Source organism: Manis pentadactyla, chromosome 10, assembly GCF_030020395.1.
Source record: "Manis pentadactyla isolate mManPen7 chromosome 10, mManPen7.hap1, whole genome shotgun sequence".
Classification (NCBI taxonomy): domain Eukaryota; kingdom Metazoa; phylum Chordata; class Mammalia; order Pholidota; family Manidae; genus Manis; species Manis pentadactyla.
Genome location: NC_080028.1, coordinates 16766206 through 16783404, shown reverse-complemented (window position 1 = coordinate 16783404; position 17199 = coordinate 16766206). Strand labels below are relative to the sequence as shown.

General features: G+C 47.8%; 1 protein-coding gene across 3 annotated transcripts in view; it reads left to right on the top strand.

The window, feature by feature from the left end:
• Window positions 1-17199, top strand: part of CHST11 (carbohydrate sulfotransferase 11) — a 270178-nt gene that overhangs the window by 21870 nt on the left and 231109 nt on the right. The window contains exon 1 of one of the 3 annotated variants that reach the window (XM_036891206.2): window positions 117-789. The exons of 1 other annotated variant lie outside the window; for it this stretch is intronic. In XM_036891206.2, coding sequence (XP_036747101.1) covers window positions 687-789 — 103 coding nt within the window. In that variant the 5' untranslated portion in view covers window positions 117-686. Of the gene's footprint in view, window positions 1-116; window positions 805-17199 lie in introns of those variants that run through there. One more of the 3 variants, XM_036891205.2, reaches the window with a different exon arrangement.

Below are 17199 nucleotides of genomic sequence, written 5' to 3'. Positions count from 1 at the left end.
ACAGGCTCCAGACGCCGGCCGAAGGCCGGCGGGGGACTGAGGGCTTTTGGGACCCTGCGGGAGCGCGGCGCGCACTCCGCACTCCCCGGGAAACAGCTGGACGCGACCAAGTCCCGGGCAGGGGCGGGGGGAACGCGACGCTCCGCCCCGGCGCGCGGGCCCCTCCCTCCGCCCGGCCTCCGCGGGCGCCCTCCCCTCGCCGGGGGCCGCGAGCTGCATTTGGTCAAACCCAGCCCCGGAATATATAGATCATTGGAGCGCAATGAAGTAGCCTCTGGAGAGGAGGGAGGGGGCCGTCCGACTGCCACAGCGGCCGGCGCAGCGGCGGCCCGGCGGCACCACCGTCACCGCGCGCACCCGGCGCCTGGCCCGCGAGGAGGCAGCGGCGGCGGCCGGCGGAGCGGAGGCGGCAGCGGGGAGGCGAGGAGGAGCCGCTGGAGGAGCAGGAGCGCGCAGCCGGCGGGTCCCCACGTCTCGGCACTTCCAGAGCAACTCCGGCGCCTTCCACACGCCCTTGCGGGGCTGGCGGCTCCAGGAGCGGCCGCGACGCCAGCCGCATAGTGTCCCTGAGCCCTGCCCAGCCCTGCCCCGCGCCTCCCGGGCTCCGCTCCGCGCGGCGGGGTCCCGGTCCCTGCGCCCCGGGCGCGCCTCCCGGACTCCCAGGTCCCTGCAGTCAGGACAAAGCCATGAAGCCGGCGCTGCTGGAAGTGATGAGGATGAACAGAATTTGCCGGATGGTGCTGGCCACTTGCTTGGGATCCTTTATCCTGGTCATCTTCTATTTCCAAAGTATGTTGCACCCAGGTAGGGGGCGCGTTAGCGTGGTTTTGTTGGATATTTTCTTCTCTCTCGCTCTCTCGCTCGCTCGCCCCGCCTGGTTTCTGCCTCTTCCAACCTTATCTCTTTCCCTCGGCTACCTCGGGGCTCCCTGCTGCTGCCCGGGTCTCCCCGGGTCACTGACGCGGGATGGGGAGGAGGGGGAAGATGTGCTCTCTCCTCTCCTTCCTTCCGGCTGCAGGCTGGAGGATGGGATCAGGAGGGGCGGTAGTTTTTTTTTTTTCTTTCTTTCTTTTCTTTTCTATTTCTTTGTGTCTCTTGTCTGTCTGCCTGCCAGGTAGCAGGGCCAGGTAGAGACTGTGGGAAGCGGCTGGGGGTGGAGGGTCGGTTTGAAGAGAACTCAGCTCCCTCCGGGCTCAGGCCGAAGTCTAAGGATGAAAGAGGCGCCGGGAGCCGGCCACCCTGCGCGCGGGCGCGCTGCCTCTTCCTGGTTGGGGGGCCTGGGGCGAAGGGTGCGCGCCCCAGCGAGGTGGCGAGTCTCACCGGGACCTGGGGAGCGCGGGGCCAGGCTCCCCCACGTGTCCGGGGCTCGGCTCAGCGCAGACTCGGGGAGAGGCTGGGTGCCCCGCCCAGCCCCTCCACCCGGCTGGGGAAGGGTGCTCCCACCGGCTGTTTGCTCCCGGGGTCCAGCCCCGCACTGACCTTGTGGCTGATGCCTGGGGCCTGCTTCAAACCCCACCACCACCCCGATCCCCTCTCCAGACCGTGCGCTGGTCAGAGCTCCTGGGTCACGCCTTGGCCACCGCAGTTTTGGAGGAAACTTTGGCCGGGGCCAGGCTGACCGTCAGGTTGCATACCCTACTCCTGGGCTCCGAGCATCCCGAGTCCCCCGGAGTTCCCCGGGCCGCGTGGGAATAAGCCCCTTACCCAGTCCGCGGAGACACAGGTTCCGCGTCTTAAATCGGGATCGGGGAGGGACGAGGCTCTCCCTTTCCGAGGGTCGCGAAGGAAAGTTTGGGACCTGGGAAGGGAGGACGCCCTGCAGCGAGGCGCCCTCGGGTTCGAAGCTCGGCTCTGAAGCCCAACAGGTAAAACCTTCCAATAAAACTTCCAGAGTAACGAGGGTCTCCCTGCGGATCCATGGTTCTCCGGTCCCCACCTCCCGGCAGGGCCCCGTAGGCCACGATGGCTCCAAAATCCATTTTTTACGCCTCCGAGTTGCCTTTCTCGGTATCCTCACAGCAACAATTTGCTTTTATAATTGTAAGGAGGAGGGAGCTGGAAACACATTTCTTTCCAGGGAAATGGGGTTGGTGTTTTTCTCTTAGCCTCCCTCGTTCTCCTTTCAGTGTGTATCTGACACTTTCAGCAGATGAAGCCCCGAATTCATGTAGCCTGCGTGTGGGTCGATGGCAGAGGAATAAAGCTGTTCTTTCCATCAAGCAGGGCTGCCTGGTGTGAGATTCCTTGACAACGCGGGGACAGAACGGCCCCTCTGCCCGCTCAGCCTCTAGCAGTTGTTAAGGCGGCCACACTGCAAAGGATATGGTCTGACCCTACCACATGTAAACCTCAGGACATCCGAGCCAGTCTTGGAGAAGATGGCTTTTGTTTGCTCTTGGGTAGTTTTAGTTTCATGTCAGCAAACTACATGGGTGTTTGTCTCCTCACCCAAAGTGGTGGTTGTGAAACTTCTAAGGGAATTTAAAACTGGACCTTGCTTGCATTCCTGCAGCCAGGCCGGTGCACCCAGCAGGACCAGACAGACAGTGGCATCCCAGAGCCCAGGCCAGACTCCACCCAGAGGGCTGGGGGACTGGGTGGTGTGCAAATACACTGGAGCTCTAACAGTTTAAACAAAGGGATGAATGATTTGGTCTAGACTCTAGAGATGTGTTTGGAACACTTAGAGTTGCCTGGACTGAGCATGCCAGGTAGTTCTGCAGAAATGTGAGCAACAGGGGTGAATACCAGTCTTCCACAGGAATTCATTTTAACTTCCCTGTACCTGTTAGTTGCCCAGAGACATGCTAATAATACTGCTACTACTCGCCATGCTTCTCATGCAGCCTCTGTTTTTCTTTTCCTGTGTATGGATTAGGAAATAACTTTTTAGGCAGAGATACCAGAAAGAAACATCTAACTTGTAACTGGCACTTTGCTAAAATTTCCAGCTCTAGTTAGAATATTAAGTTGACTTGAAAGTGGCGTTAGCCCTTTTCTGTCCAGCCTTTTGGAACCAGGGACGACCTTTGCTAAGGCTGTCCGGATAAGGATCCTCTGTCCCTGACCCTCTGCTCTCAGCTTTTGCTTTCCTTCCTGGTCCCATTTCCTCCCAAGAAATGGCATTTGTTTATTATGGACTCTGTAGGAGTATGCCCTTCTGATATTTTTTTCCCAGTCCATAGCAAATACTACTTTGAATACATTCTGTTGAATGCGGTACTGCTGGTGGTTCAGTTGAAAGGTCTTCCTTATTGTGAATTATGTGTGGTTTCACAAAAACTCCATGTCAACAGTATTATTGTGTATATATGGGACATAGTATATATGTTCCAAAAACTCCATGTCAACAGTATTATTGTGTATATATGGGACATAGTATATATGTTCCAACAGTATATACATGGGACATAAAGATATGTTTTGAAATCCATATTAAACATTTTCTTTTCTTTCCACTTTATTAAAGTCCATTGCTGTAGATGGCCAATGCTAAATCTTTTTTCCTACTGCTTTGAATTTCTTTACAAGTTAGCTGATCGTTGCTTCTTTGAAGGATTTAGGTAATGGTAGCTGATTCTTTAGCCTGGCTCTGTAGTTTCAGTCTTTTCAGATCACCCTGGGAGAGGCAGAAGGGACCACAGCATGGCACAGATTGTGTTGCTAAAAATTTGGAGCCCTCTGGCAAGAGTTCCCGGTACCTATATCTGAAATAGAAAATAGCATTCTGAAAGAAACGGATTCCTGACTTTATTGGTGGCTGAATACCTGGAGTGTGAGAGGTGGGAGAGGAGTAAGATGAGAGGAGACAGCTGGTGGGGGTGGCTGGCTGTATCCCCCTGTGATTCTGATCTGGGGTCTTTTGTCTTTTCTACTTACCTAATTCATAAACTTGAGTAATTGATCTTTAATTTGGTTGGAGGGTTCAGCAGAAGTGGTCCTTGTTAGTACAGCAATTTTCTTTAGATCTTGGCTACTCTGAGTAGTCTTTGTTAAGAGTATTTTTTTAGGGCAGAGACCAGGTTTTAGGTTCCATTCTAATCCTGATGTTTTGCATAATATCTGACACATAGTAGGTTCCTAATAAAATATTTGCTGGATGAATGCATGAAGTGGCTACATTCTAGAAGACCCTCTTTTCTGGTTTTCAGGAAGGCTGTGTCAAGCCTTGCTGAGAATGCTTGTCAGTGAGTCTGGTCTTGCTTAGTGGGGAAACTCCCTGCCTGCCTGCCTGGCCTCTGAGATGCCCCCCAAGACGCAGATTCTGTTTAAGGTCATCATGCAGTGGACAGGAGCATTGCCCATGGCCTAGATGCTTCCCTGAGGTGCAAGGCAGCTGGAGCACTGCTCAGTGTCCTGGGTGCTGGGGCTGCTTGGCCTCATTTAGCCACTGACCTGAAGACAGGCATCCGCAGGACAGACACCTTCTGTGGGTGTGAACTGCACCTGAAGTTGGAGAGAATGGATTCACATGCCTGTGGTTTCTGCACATGTTTGAGTCCATTGGTGAATGCATCCTGTCAGAGTCATCGCGCACTTAAAGCGTGTGGCATACCTGCCCCAGACAGCTGGGCTTTGATGGAGCTGTGTCATGCACAGCAAAGCTGAGAGGCCCCCAGGCTGCATTTGTGTTGAGTGTGTGAAGACAGCTCCTCTGAACCTTCCTTTTGTGCTACTCTAGGATTGTGGTTTTGTTTGAAAGCTCCTGTTCATAGGAGAGAAGCCTGCAGAGGAGAAATCCTTTCTTCTTTCTCTTCCTCTCTTTTTTCCTTTTACAGTATGTTTACTTTCACTGTCACCTGTGATTTCTTTGCCTTGGCTGCATGTATTGAAAGATTATAACCTTGATTTAAAGACTTCCTGGGTTACCCCTTTGTACTTCTACTTGATTAGATTGAATGTAAAGCGTTTTTTTTTGTGTGTTGTAATTTTAACCTTATTATAAACATAATATGTGTTCATTTTAGAACATTTAGAAAGTACAAAAGAGAAACAATCCCCGTTATTCCACCACCCAGAGGCGGTTGGTACTTTTTCTGTATGTTATAGAATATATATATTCTATATATTAAAAAGTAGTTGAGATCACATCATGCTTCTTATACCATGTTGGATATTGTGTGATTTAGACAAATAAATCATTATGGTGACTAGTTGTTAAGTTTAAAGACAGAAAATTTAACCACAATCATTTTAATCTGTACACTTGAGTATGCCTCCTCCCTCCCACCCCTACCCCTTTGCAGGATGTCAGTGTGGTGGTGTGGTGTTTTTGCTGCACACATTTAATTTTAAAGAATCTTTTTGCTCATACATGAATCGAGTTTGGAGACACTTCCTTTGAAAAGCTGTCAGGAGGGTCTCAAATTTGAGACTGTTACGAATCCTGAAAATAGTATTAAATAACTGAAGGGTAAGACATTTCCGGGATGGGGAGGGTCTCTCCCCTTGGAGGTTTAAATGTGCCTCCCTGGGGCATTTTCATAGCTGCAGGAGACAGATCCACTTAGGTAATTTGCTCCGACAGTTACAGCCGCTGTTCAGGACTCCTCATTTTGTTGCTGCCTGAAATAAAACTGGGGGTTCTGTGGGGTGTGGGGTGAGGGAATCCATCCTCCAGCAGAGGTGGCCGATGTTAATATTTATCTGGTTGAAAAGTCATTTTGCTTGTGACCAGCTCTATCAGCACAGCCATTTAAAAACAGGAAATCAAAGGCTTACAAACGCAGGCACCACCCTTTCCCCTCCTAAATCCACCAAAAGGAGAAACTCTTTAATCTTAGGGGAGTGGGGGTAAGTGACCAGAAGGCTCTCATGAGCGTCATTGCTAGTAGGCTGCTTATAAGTTCAGATTCTGAGAAAAACCAGGAGTTGTTTTGCTTACTCATTTTTCTCTTTTTAGGTCTCCTTCTCTTGATTTTTGAGACCCTGCCTCCCAACTTTATCACAAGTGAAGAAGGAGGCAGTTTTTCCTATGAGATCATTGAGTAATCTCATCTGCCAGTTAGCAGTTCCTGGAAACTGTAATTTGATGCATCTTAGATCAAATGTGATTGATCAGAACCTAAGAGTAGAGTTGCTCTTTCTCCCTCTGTCTGTCTCACTTTCTCTTCGACTCTGAGACAGGTATTGTTCGAGGCCCTGGGGATACACCACCACCATTTTTTTCTGCCCTCACGGAACTTACATTCTAGTGTGGTGGCCAGACTTTAAGTAGACGCAGAAGTGAAATAGGTAGTATGTCAGATGGTGTGAAGAGAGGAGAACAAAGTGGGGAAGATGGAGGAGGGATATGGGAAGCAGGGTTGCCTGTTAATTTGGAGGTAATCAGGGAATGTGATGGGTAAGATGACATTGGAGAGTAGGGACTGGAAGGACGTGAAGGAGCGGCCATGTGTCCATCCCACCCATGGAGAATGTTGCAGTGAGCAACCCAAGTCCAGTCCCTGAGGTGGAACCTTCATGGCAAGCAGCTCCGAGGGTCTGGAGCAGAAAGAGGGAGCAGCCAAAGACTGTGAGGTCGAGAGAGGTTGTGTGGGCTTTGGCCTTGACAGGAGATGAGATGGGAAGCCTGGAGGGGTTGGAACAGAGGACCCTGAGGGAGAGGGAACCAGGGGTAGAAGTGATGCAGCCTCTTATTTGCGCTTTCACGTTTATCTCTGGGCAGGCAGGAGTGTGCTTCGGTAAAGTGGTCAGTGGGTAAATCCCATTTCTCCTCTTGCCAACCCCCCACCCCCCCATCCTCCGACAACTAGTCACACTTGTTTTCCATTTATCAAATCAGAAGAAGCAATCTGAGAACAATTTTAACTGATTGCTTGTTCTTTGAAATTCTTAAGCAAAATGTTGAGGGGTGCAATCCCTGGTGTTCATGAATAAAAACAACCATAAACAGCTCTCAACTTCTGTAGGTGCTCAGTAAAAATACAGAGGTTGAGTGGATTGATCATCTGGGAGCAGGAGACCTGGGCCCTAGTGAGGGACTCCCCCACTTCCCAAAACTATAAATTATGGTATTTTATTGATTGTAAGAGACTCCTGTTTTCACATTTTCATATTTCTGAAATTCCACTGTGTTGTAATGGATGGCATCTTAGCACCGTGCTGTCCTTCAGTGGGCAGGCTCTTTCTTTTCCAGTGGAACATAAAACAGCCTTGTGATGCCCTCTGAGGCCACGTCTGTAAACTGTGAAGGTCCTTTTTGTAAACCACGGCACACTCCATAACCTTAGTAAGGTGATGAATGAAGGCACTCTGGCAAGATGCAGGCTCCCCTGAGGGCTTGGGCATACCCATTAGCCCTGATTCCTGCCTCATAAAGGCTTCGCCAGCTTTGCAAGCAGGCAAGGCCCCTAAAGTCTTTTCTGCTGGGAAATTCACACCTATTTTCAGAGCCTTAGAGCTTGCAGCTAGTATCTCTCTTTGATTAACTGATGAAGTTGGTAATAGTCAGAATGGGATGGGGGGCAGGGAAGCAAGTTACTTGGCTTGGGGCTTGACCCTGGAAGTTCAAATAGAAAGAGCCATAGAAATTTCTCTTCTGTAGCCCTTTTAGAAATATATTGCAGTTGTTTTTTTTTTTTTTACCTGTACATCTTCCTCTTTGATTTAGCAGGGCATGGATTCTGCCTCTGAGCTTGGCCCAGAGGTACTTAGGAAATACTGAAGGACTAAATAAGTGATTTTCAAAGACACCTCTTGTGCTTCTGTCCCCACCTCACCAGTATGCACAGGGCCCAGAGGGAAGAGCCAGGTTGGTTTGCCATGTCTAAACCGCTTCTGATGTGGTCTGTTCCATTTGTCCCCTAAATCTCTCTGCCCCTGGTCTGCTAGGTCAGAGTTCAGGGGCTGAAACTAGAAAGGTGGTCTAGGTATTTTAAGCAGAAAGGTATTTAATGGAGGGAATTTGGTGCTTATAAAATTGTTAGGAGGGCTGGAGGTGTAGGACTGTGGGCCGGGCCTCCAAGAATGAATCCCAGCCCATAGAAGTAGTATATGTACTAATTTATAAACAAGCATATATTGGTATGGTTGCTCAAAACTGACACACCATGGTGCTACTGTCCCTGGCTTTCCTGAGTCTAAGAACGAGCTGGTGGTACTGAGAACCAGGGATCAGAAATCCTGATTCCAGAGTTGGGATGCTTCCCCACTGCAGCTGCCGCTTGACACCCAGAATATCAAAGTGGACCCTGAAATGCTGTTGCAAAAAACTTTCACATTCGCATCACCACATTAACCATCAGCCAAACAACCCAGAAGGCAGGAAGATGCCCACTGCCTCCTATCTGCTTTCCAGATCGTGAGTGAGTGCTTCTAACTGGGGTACCCAAATTCACATCCAGGACTCTAGCTTCCAGAAAGCCTGAAAAATACAGTTTTTAAATTACTAGCCTCTGCAGTATAGATGGGGCTTCTAGAAGAGGGGGTGGAATGGATGAGCAAACATCCACAGTACTTGGTGAAACATTTGAGCAGTCATCCCCCATATATTTTGCTTATGGATAACTTAGACCTATTATTTCCATTGTCTGAGTATCCAGAATGAGCATATTTCTAACTTCCTAACAATAGTGATTTTAAATTCACATCTTCATTAACATCTGGATAATTCTCTTGGCTGACTCCTTGTCAGCTCTGATTTTGTCATCCTTTTTTTACCTTGTAACTGGCATACAAAGACTCTGGGAGAGAGGAATGCCATTTTCTTGTGGGCGTACATTGTGAGTATTATTTCCAAGCTGCTTCTTGGCTGGGATGTCTCTAAGCCTCTATTCCATTTTGTGAGGATTAGTTTAGGTGAGCCTAGATTATCTGTAAGTCTACTTACGACTGAGTTGTAAATGGCAATCCACTGAAATATGCTGAGAGCAGTAGGATTATTGAGGCGGCCACTATGGTCCCTTCACTTTGTGGGTCTCTGTCTCCCTCCTTATGATACCTGAGTCTCACAAATGGCATGGTATGGCAGGTTAGAGGGAGGTGTATGTTTCAACTCGTGTTTTTAGCATTAAATTTCTTCCTTTAGATTAAATAAAAATGGAAGACCTGAGATTCCTTCCCAGGCTCCTTGGATGGTAGAGTGCCCTCTAGACTTGGGACCCTGGATTTGGGCTTGTTTCACATGTGATCACTAATTGTCAGGCCCTCCACAGCCAGTGTGGGGGTAAAAGGACAGTATTAACCTGGTGCCAGTTCTAGCAGTGGAGCGTCATTTGGGCACTAGGTAAGTAGGGAAGTAGGCCTGCTATCTCCAGTATCACCCACGCCCAGTTCTAACTCCCCTACGGGTAGGGATAGGATAGGGATAAGAAACCCGGTGATGGAAGTGTTTAAGTCCGAATCAGACTCTGGCTTGAGTCATGACCTTAAAGCCTTGAGAAAAAACCCACAAAGGCAACTCCAGTGAAAGAGTCGGGTGCCTGGGTTTCTGTTAGAAGCTGTTAACTTCAGAGGCTCATCGGAGAGGGAGAACGCAAAGGCCCCTCTAAGGTAGTGTTGTGACAACAATAAACATTTCTTAATGGTTGACTGTTTTGTCTTTATTATCATTGTGTGTGCTCACTTGCTGCAGTGCAAAGAGCACAGAAGTAGCTCACAGACCAGCTTTCATGCCTTCGCTGTCTACTGTGTCCATGCAACGTCACTCAAGGTACTTTTGTTGAGTGCTAATTAAGACCTGGGCTCTGTTATAGATGCTGGAGATACAGCAGGGACCAAAGCAGACAGGAATCCATGTCCTGGATTACCTACCCCACAGAGGAAACTGAGGCTCATAGAGGTTGAGGAGTTTGCCTAAGGTCACAGAGCTGGAAAGCTGCAACAGGATCCCAGGTCCGACTGACACCAAAGGCTATACTCTTCGCCTCACCAGTCTACCTGTCTGCACCTTCTTGGTTTCAGCTAATTAGGTCAAGAGGCAATTGTTTTATGAGGGCCTAAAGCGCAGCTGCCGCCTCCGTGTGGGACGTTCAGTGATAGCCTCTTCTCTTCTTTCCCTACACTCTATCCTGGGGGAGGTCATCCCCCTTGGGGCCAGCGCTGCCATCTGTGTTCACACGACACTCACTTCTTTCTTGAGCCTGAATATATCTTGAGGTTGAAGTCTAGCTGATATGTCACCTGCTGTGTCAGACCTTCGTCCGTCCTCTCTTAGAGTGAGGGGATGGATGTCCGTCCTGTGCATCCCACAGGAGTTGGTGTGTGTGCATGTCTGTTACTACCCAGACTGGCTGGTTTATCAATGACAGAAGTTTTATTTCTCACAGTCTGGAGGCTGCAAGTCTGAGATCAAGGTGCCAGCATGGTTGGGTGAGGGCCCTCTTTTGGGACACAGATTTCTTGTATCTCCACATAGTGGAAGGGATGAGGGAGACCTCTAGGGCCTCTTTTATAATGTCCTGAATCCTGTTCATGAGGGCCCCTCTCTCGTGACCTAATCACCTCCCAAAGGCCCCACCTCTTAATACTGTCATCTTGGGCATCAGGTTTTCCGCATAGGAATTTGGGGGGACCACCAGTGGTCACCCAGTAAGTATTTATTGGAAGAATGGATACATTGATGGCAATTGGCAACCGAGAAGAAAATCCCCCCTTATTGGGATGGCAGATATGGAATTTTCACCGTTTTCATTGCTGATTTGATTTTCAGTATGATTGTACAGTGAGTGAACTGCCCTGTAAGAGCACCAAGAATAGCTCACTTAATGCCATGGCTGCATGTAGACAGCCCAAAAGGGAACAGCTGTCCGAGATGTGGTTTTAGGTGCTGTAGCCACAGCGGTAACCGGTGTGCTCCGGGGAGGTGGGCTCGCTCAGCTTGGAATGGGAGGCTCTGGAGGCAGACTCCTCCAGGGCAGCACCCTCCAACTGAAATATATGTAACTTTACATTTTTTAGTAGCCATGTGGAAAAAAGTAAAAATACAAAACGAAACAGCCGAACAGGTGAAATAAATCTCTCAAATATTATTTTAACAGTCAAGCAATCTTCAAAGTTGAGATACTTTTACTGTTGTACTAAGTCTTCAGAAATCCAGTTCATTTTGACGTTTATAACACATCTCAGTTCAGACCAGCCATATTTCACGTGCTCAGTCGCCACGTGCGGCTAGCGGCTACTGTACTGGATATTAGTATCTGGGGTATCAGAGAACTTTCTATGCATTGGATTAGGGTTAGGGTGTTTCTTCTGCTTTTTTTTTTTTTTTTGCCTCTTCTACCTTTATTTAAGGGCATCCCTGCCCCCCTGGGTTTAAACTATACCTTTTGGGGAGAGTATTGACTCTCTTGGACACTAGGTATTGAATAAGAGATCTGAGGTGTGGAGTCTTGTATGTGTAGCTAAAGTAATTTCAGTTCTCTAGGGCATCTTCAAAGTCTTCCAGTTGATCAGTCGGCACCCGAAGCTTGGCCCTCCTAACGACATCCCGACAAACTCGAATGTAGAGAGAGAAACTGGTGTCCACTCTGTTCTACAGATGAGGCAGTGCTCACTCAGGGTGGTGGGGGGAGTGTTCAGGGAATTGCTTAAATTTGGTTTAAAATTGTTCTAACAGAGAGATGTTTGAGTGCAAAGATTGGCCCAAAAAACCTTCATGCTGTTGAGGTGGACAGAGGCACACGTGGTAACTGTGTTGTGGGGCCACGTGTCATTGGTGTCCGCAGAGGTTCCAGGGGTGTGTTGGGTAGAGCGCGGCTGCTGAGGAAGACTTCATGGGAGAGGTGATGTTTGCACTGGGCCCTGAGGGATGAGTAGAAGTTTGCTGCGGGGATGTGGGAGCAGGGGAGGAAGGACATGCCAGCTGAGGACATCTGCCAGAGTGGGGGTGAGGCGGGCAGGAAGGAGAGTGATGTCTGGGAACACAGGAGGCTCCCAGGTGGCACGGTGGGTTGGCACAGACCTGGAGGGCTCGGAGGGCTCTCAAGTTTGAATTTTATTCTTGGAATCAGAGAGCCATAGCAGGCTTAGGGTCTCCTATTTTTCAGATGATGAAATTTAAGCTCAATTCAATTAAACTCTTTTGTTTGGAGCAGAAATTTCAACTTACTTTCTCAAAATGAATTTGGGGTCATTTTGAAATAATTTCTGTGATTATCGTTTAATGGGCAGTAAGAAGGTTATTCATGAATGTCTGAAGTGCAGAATAAAAAATAGCTTAAAAGCACTCTGCGATGGGATTTAAAACCCCACTGTGCCATTGCTTGTACCAAAATTATAGGCCATGGAGGGTAAGTTTCAGTCTCTCAGTTGCTAATGGTGCCTTAGGTTCACCGTCAGAGGGCCCTGGAGGGGGTGCAGGAGGAAGGGAAAGTGTGTGAACAGTAGCTGGGAGAATTGCTCTCTTCAGTGTGAGCTAGTTGGGGTCTGTCTGGGGTCAGGATGCCGCTGGAGGCTGCCCTGGAGATGCAGTGTAGACTGGGGAACCAACTTTGCCACTTCCTCTCGGGAACCAAGACGGCAGGGGTCAGGCTTTCGGGCCCAGAGAAGACTTCCCTGTGTGCTGGGTGTGGGGTCTGATCTCATTGTCCCCCTGAAGGCTGCTGCCCTGTGTAATCTTCATATCAAAAGGCCGCCTCTTTTTACCACCGACTCCTGGGCTGTGGGAGGGAGGGTGGGTTAATTGTAGAGCTCTACTCAACATGAAAAGGCATCTCTGGTTTCAGAATCACGTCCGGGGGGCTTTGTCTAAGGGTATTGTGCTTCATATAAAGCTGAGGGTCCCCTTCATTTTCTCTGCTAGACTGTGGTAGCACTTGACACGCATTGATAAATATCCTAGAGAAGGTTTCTGCACAGGGGTGTTTGACCACCTTTGATCCCCCCCTTTTTCCATTAAAACAATGACATATAGGGAGCACTTTCTAAAAGGTTTAATTTAAAAAATGTGCTATATTGTCATATAGACCATCATTTTTAAGGGGGCATGTGGCCATGCAAACTACCAGGGCTTCTGGATTTATCCTGGCAAACTTGTAAAGATTTAGGTATTAGGGATTGGAAGGTCTAATTGAGGCCATATTTACAATTGAGAGTCTATGCAAAAGTTTTGGAATGGAGATTATTTTGGAAATGGAAGAGTTAGTGAATTCCTTTAAGCACCAAGGTTCTATCGTACATCGGGCTTTGGGTATAATTTTGCTGTTCAGAAATAGAAGTACAGGGTTGAAATCAGGAACTGAACAGGCAATCTTTAGTCACTTGTAATAAAACATCTTTTGTTGGGGGAGTGTAAGCCTTTATATGAAAGCCAGTTACGTGCTTAAAAATATTAACGAGTGGGGGTGGCCTTGCTCGTTGTAGGATAACCCATTTAATTCAGGAGTGTGTGGCTCAGGGCTCTTGCCTGTAGGCCTTAGGAGAGAATTCTTTTGAGGTTTATGCAGACTTCGTTTCCTGTGTCTGTGAGAGCAAATTGAGGTTTTAAAAATAAACACAAGTCTGATAGTAAGTGCCTTCCTGCAAGTGGTATTCAAGCGAGGTGAGGGATGTTGTCACTGGGAGTCACAGTGACGTTCCTCCTTTCTTTTCATAGGAAATGAAATATCCATAGCATGGATACAGAGCACCAGGTCCTCAGCACACAGACCTTCACCGTTACTGCTCAGTGTTTGACTCCTTATGAAACATGGGAAACCCTGACAGGAAGGGGAGGTGCAGTTAAGTAGAAAGGGCCCTGTGTGGGGGCCAGGAAACTTGGGTTCTCCTCCAGGTTCTTCTGTTCCCTTCTGGGGACCTGCTCACATATGACTGACAAATGTGGACACTGGCGGTTTTCAGACTGCTCCTCCAAGCCCAAGGGGTCCCGAGCAGATGACTTAAGGTCAAGGAGGGTCCCTTCAGAGCGGCTCCTTGCCAAGCTGTTGATTTTGGGGTTCTGAGAAAAATTTTGTAAGAAGAAAGTTTCAAGGCTAAAAACCAACAACTTTGCAGTTCACTGCTTAGGCTATTTCTAAGCCCCTTTCTCCCAACTCAGATCTTGTTTTATTGGCAGTTCTCAAAATTGATATACCTTTATAGGTAGGGTTAAATCATAATTAACGTGAGTAATTGCTGTTAATATGGCATGAAGAGACTGACATCTCTCCACCCCTCCATCCATTGTTCAAAAACATATATCAACCAAACATTCATCTGACTAAAGAGACATATCTAAATAAGACTTAGTTCCTGCATTCAAAGAGCTTGCCGTTTAGCAAGTGGTGACAGATCTGTAATTGTTAGCTGTGAAGCTTTGTAATCCTGGCTATAGGCAGCTAGAAAAAAGGGAGTAATTAGTTTAGGGGAGGTCGGGAGACTTCACAGAGGAAGAGCATTGGAGTTGGACTCTGGTCATTCATTCAGTTAATCACCAAGCGTTTATTGACTGCCTGCAATGTGCGCCAGGGTCCTTCCAAATGCTAGGGATGCAGCAGCGACAAAAAGTGAACCCTGTCTTAATGGAGCTGATATTCTTGGCATATAGTTTATCAAGTGGCAAGGTTGGTGACACCACTGGCTCCTTCTCCCCCATAGCCTCCTCCCCAGCCATACAATGTCAAAGTAAATCCATGTTTTGTATATATATATATATTTCTGATTATAAATTAACTAAGGTATATTATAAATTTGGAAAAAGGGTCCCACTTCCAAAAAAGCCACCCCTGATCCCTTTCCTAAGGATCTCTGTTAGCCTCCAATCTGTTTTTCTATGTGTGTGTGTGTGTGTATATAAAGACGAAGTGATCATGTGTATATGTTACAGTGTAATTTGCTCTTGCCACTTAGAATTGAATCATGAATATTTTCTAATGTCATCCAATTTTCTCTGAAAACACCGTAATATTCCATCATATGGCTATACCATCATATGGATGTAATTTAGTCATTCTCTTTTGAATGCTTTTGAAAAAGATCTTACCTTTTGAACAATTGCCATGACACATACTTTCATACATAAATCTGTATCTGAGTTTCTTAATGTTTCTTTGAAATAAATGCTCAGAAGGGGAACGTACAAGTTATGCACTTCTGAAGGCTGATAGGTATGGCCACATTGTTTTCTAGAAGGTTGTGTCCATTTATGCTGCAACCAGCAGGGTATGAAAATATTGGCCTTCCTGATTGTCACCAGTGTGATTTAGCAGTTGTCCAGCCTCCTAACAGAGGCTCCCTCAAACTCAGCAGGGATGCTGGCCTTTAGTTTTTGGTAGATGACAGGCTTCCAGAGAGCACACGCTGTGTCCCCAGTGCCTGCCCTGTCACGGACTTGCAGTAAAATAAACATTTGTTGAATGCATGTTTGCATGGCAGAATCAATGGGCCAAGAAGGGTAGGGGGACATTTCACTTGACATCTGAGTAGAGAATAGACTTCCTTCATTGTCCTGGAGAACTTCATCAGTGGACTTTTCAGGGAAAGGGAAATTCATCCATAGACAAGCACTTGCCCAGAAACCAGCTCCACGCTCTCAGAGCATGTCTGGGAGGCTGGTAAGTCAGTCGGAGATATGTCCTGACCGCTTACTTGCTGGGTGCCCTTGCGTGAAATCCTTTAGTCTTCTCTCCAACCTGGCAAGGGAGGCACCGTCTTCATCCTCATTTTTTAGGTGAGACTCGGAAGTTTTGTGATTAAGGTAACATAGCACTCTGTTTTTCGTTGCTTGTTTCCCCCAAAAATGCATATGTTGAAATCCTTACTCCCAAAGTGATGGTATTAGGAGGTGGGAACTTGGGAGGTACTTAGCTCATGACAGTGGAGCCCTCAGGAATGGGATTAATGCCCTTATTAGAGAGGCTCCAGAGAGATCCCTTGCCCCACTCACCCTGTGAGGACAGAGAGAGAAGGCATCAGCTGTGACCCAGGAAGAGGGTCCTCACCTCAGCATGCTGGCATCCTGATCTTGGACTTCCAGGCTCCACAATTATGAGAAATAAATTTCTGTTGTTTAAAAGCCACCCAGTCTGTGATATTTTGTTATAGTAGCCTAAATGGACCAAGTCCCAGCTGGTAAGTGGTAAAGCTGGGATTCCCAGGTTTGTCAGACTTAAAATGCTCTACTAAGAACTTACTTGTATGTGCAAAGCATGGGGCTAGTGGCTGTGTGATTGAGGAGGAACAATATATAGCAGGATGATCCCTGAGCTGGAAGGAAAACGGACAGTTGCTCTGTAATTGATAACATGTGATAATATTTCTAGGAGGCATTGTCCTCCACCACTGTGAGGAAGGAATTCAGACGGGAGGGAGTTTGCTTAGTGGTAAGGACCAAGGTATGGTGGCAATGTGGAGCAATTCTGTGCACGCCTTGTACCGCTCTCAGAAGGGTGATGGTTAGTGGGGCCCTGAGAATGAAGCCTCCACAGGGAGCTGCATCTTGATGACACCCTCAGGTCTGGGGGAGTAGGCTCCTCTAAACAGGAAGTGGGTGTAGGGGGAGAGATACAGAGCCAAGTCCAACCCACGACTGTGTCTTTCCTTTTACAAAAGTGAAAGACCTGCTGATAGTTACACACACACACACACACACACAGCAGAGGGGGGCTTCACATGTGATGCTTCTATTGCCTGTCTCTCCAGAGAGAGGTCTGGATGTATTTAATGTAATCATTCTCCCTTCAATTTTCCCTTAAATGCCACAATTAACATTTTTATACACAAACCTTTGCATTTTGTTGATACTTCTTTGAACCAAGAGTGGAAAATCACTTGTTCTTGTTATTGGAGTGAGACTGGATACAAACCACCCTGTTGGTAGCACCCAGGGGCAGCAGCTTAGGGAAAACTTTAGCCCCCACGATTCCCACCAGCCCACAGCAGATCACCCCAGAATATGCACTAAGGAAAAACACAGTGTTTGCCAGGCAAGCTCAGTGCCTAGTGCCCCCCTTCCACCACATCATCTCCCCTAAGCCTGTTCTGTCAGAATCTTGGCATTGTCACTGTCCCTCTCCTCACAGTGTCCTTTATGAACGCTCTGACTTTGCATCAGCCCAGCACTGTGGTAGAAGTGGATGAGGGGAAGTGAGAATGGGTTTAAAATAGCTGGCTATTAGGTTTCCTGTTAAATAGGATGTGGTCGATTAACTTCAGTTATCTTCATGTCTAGTTCCGACACTCCTGCCAACCGTAGGCATGCAGAGTGCCCTGGAGCATGGGGGTGCCTGCTGGGGACTGAAAGCAATTATCAGAAGTTCTGAGACCAGTAACCACGTAGAGAAA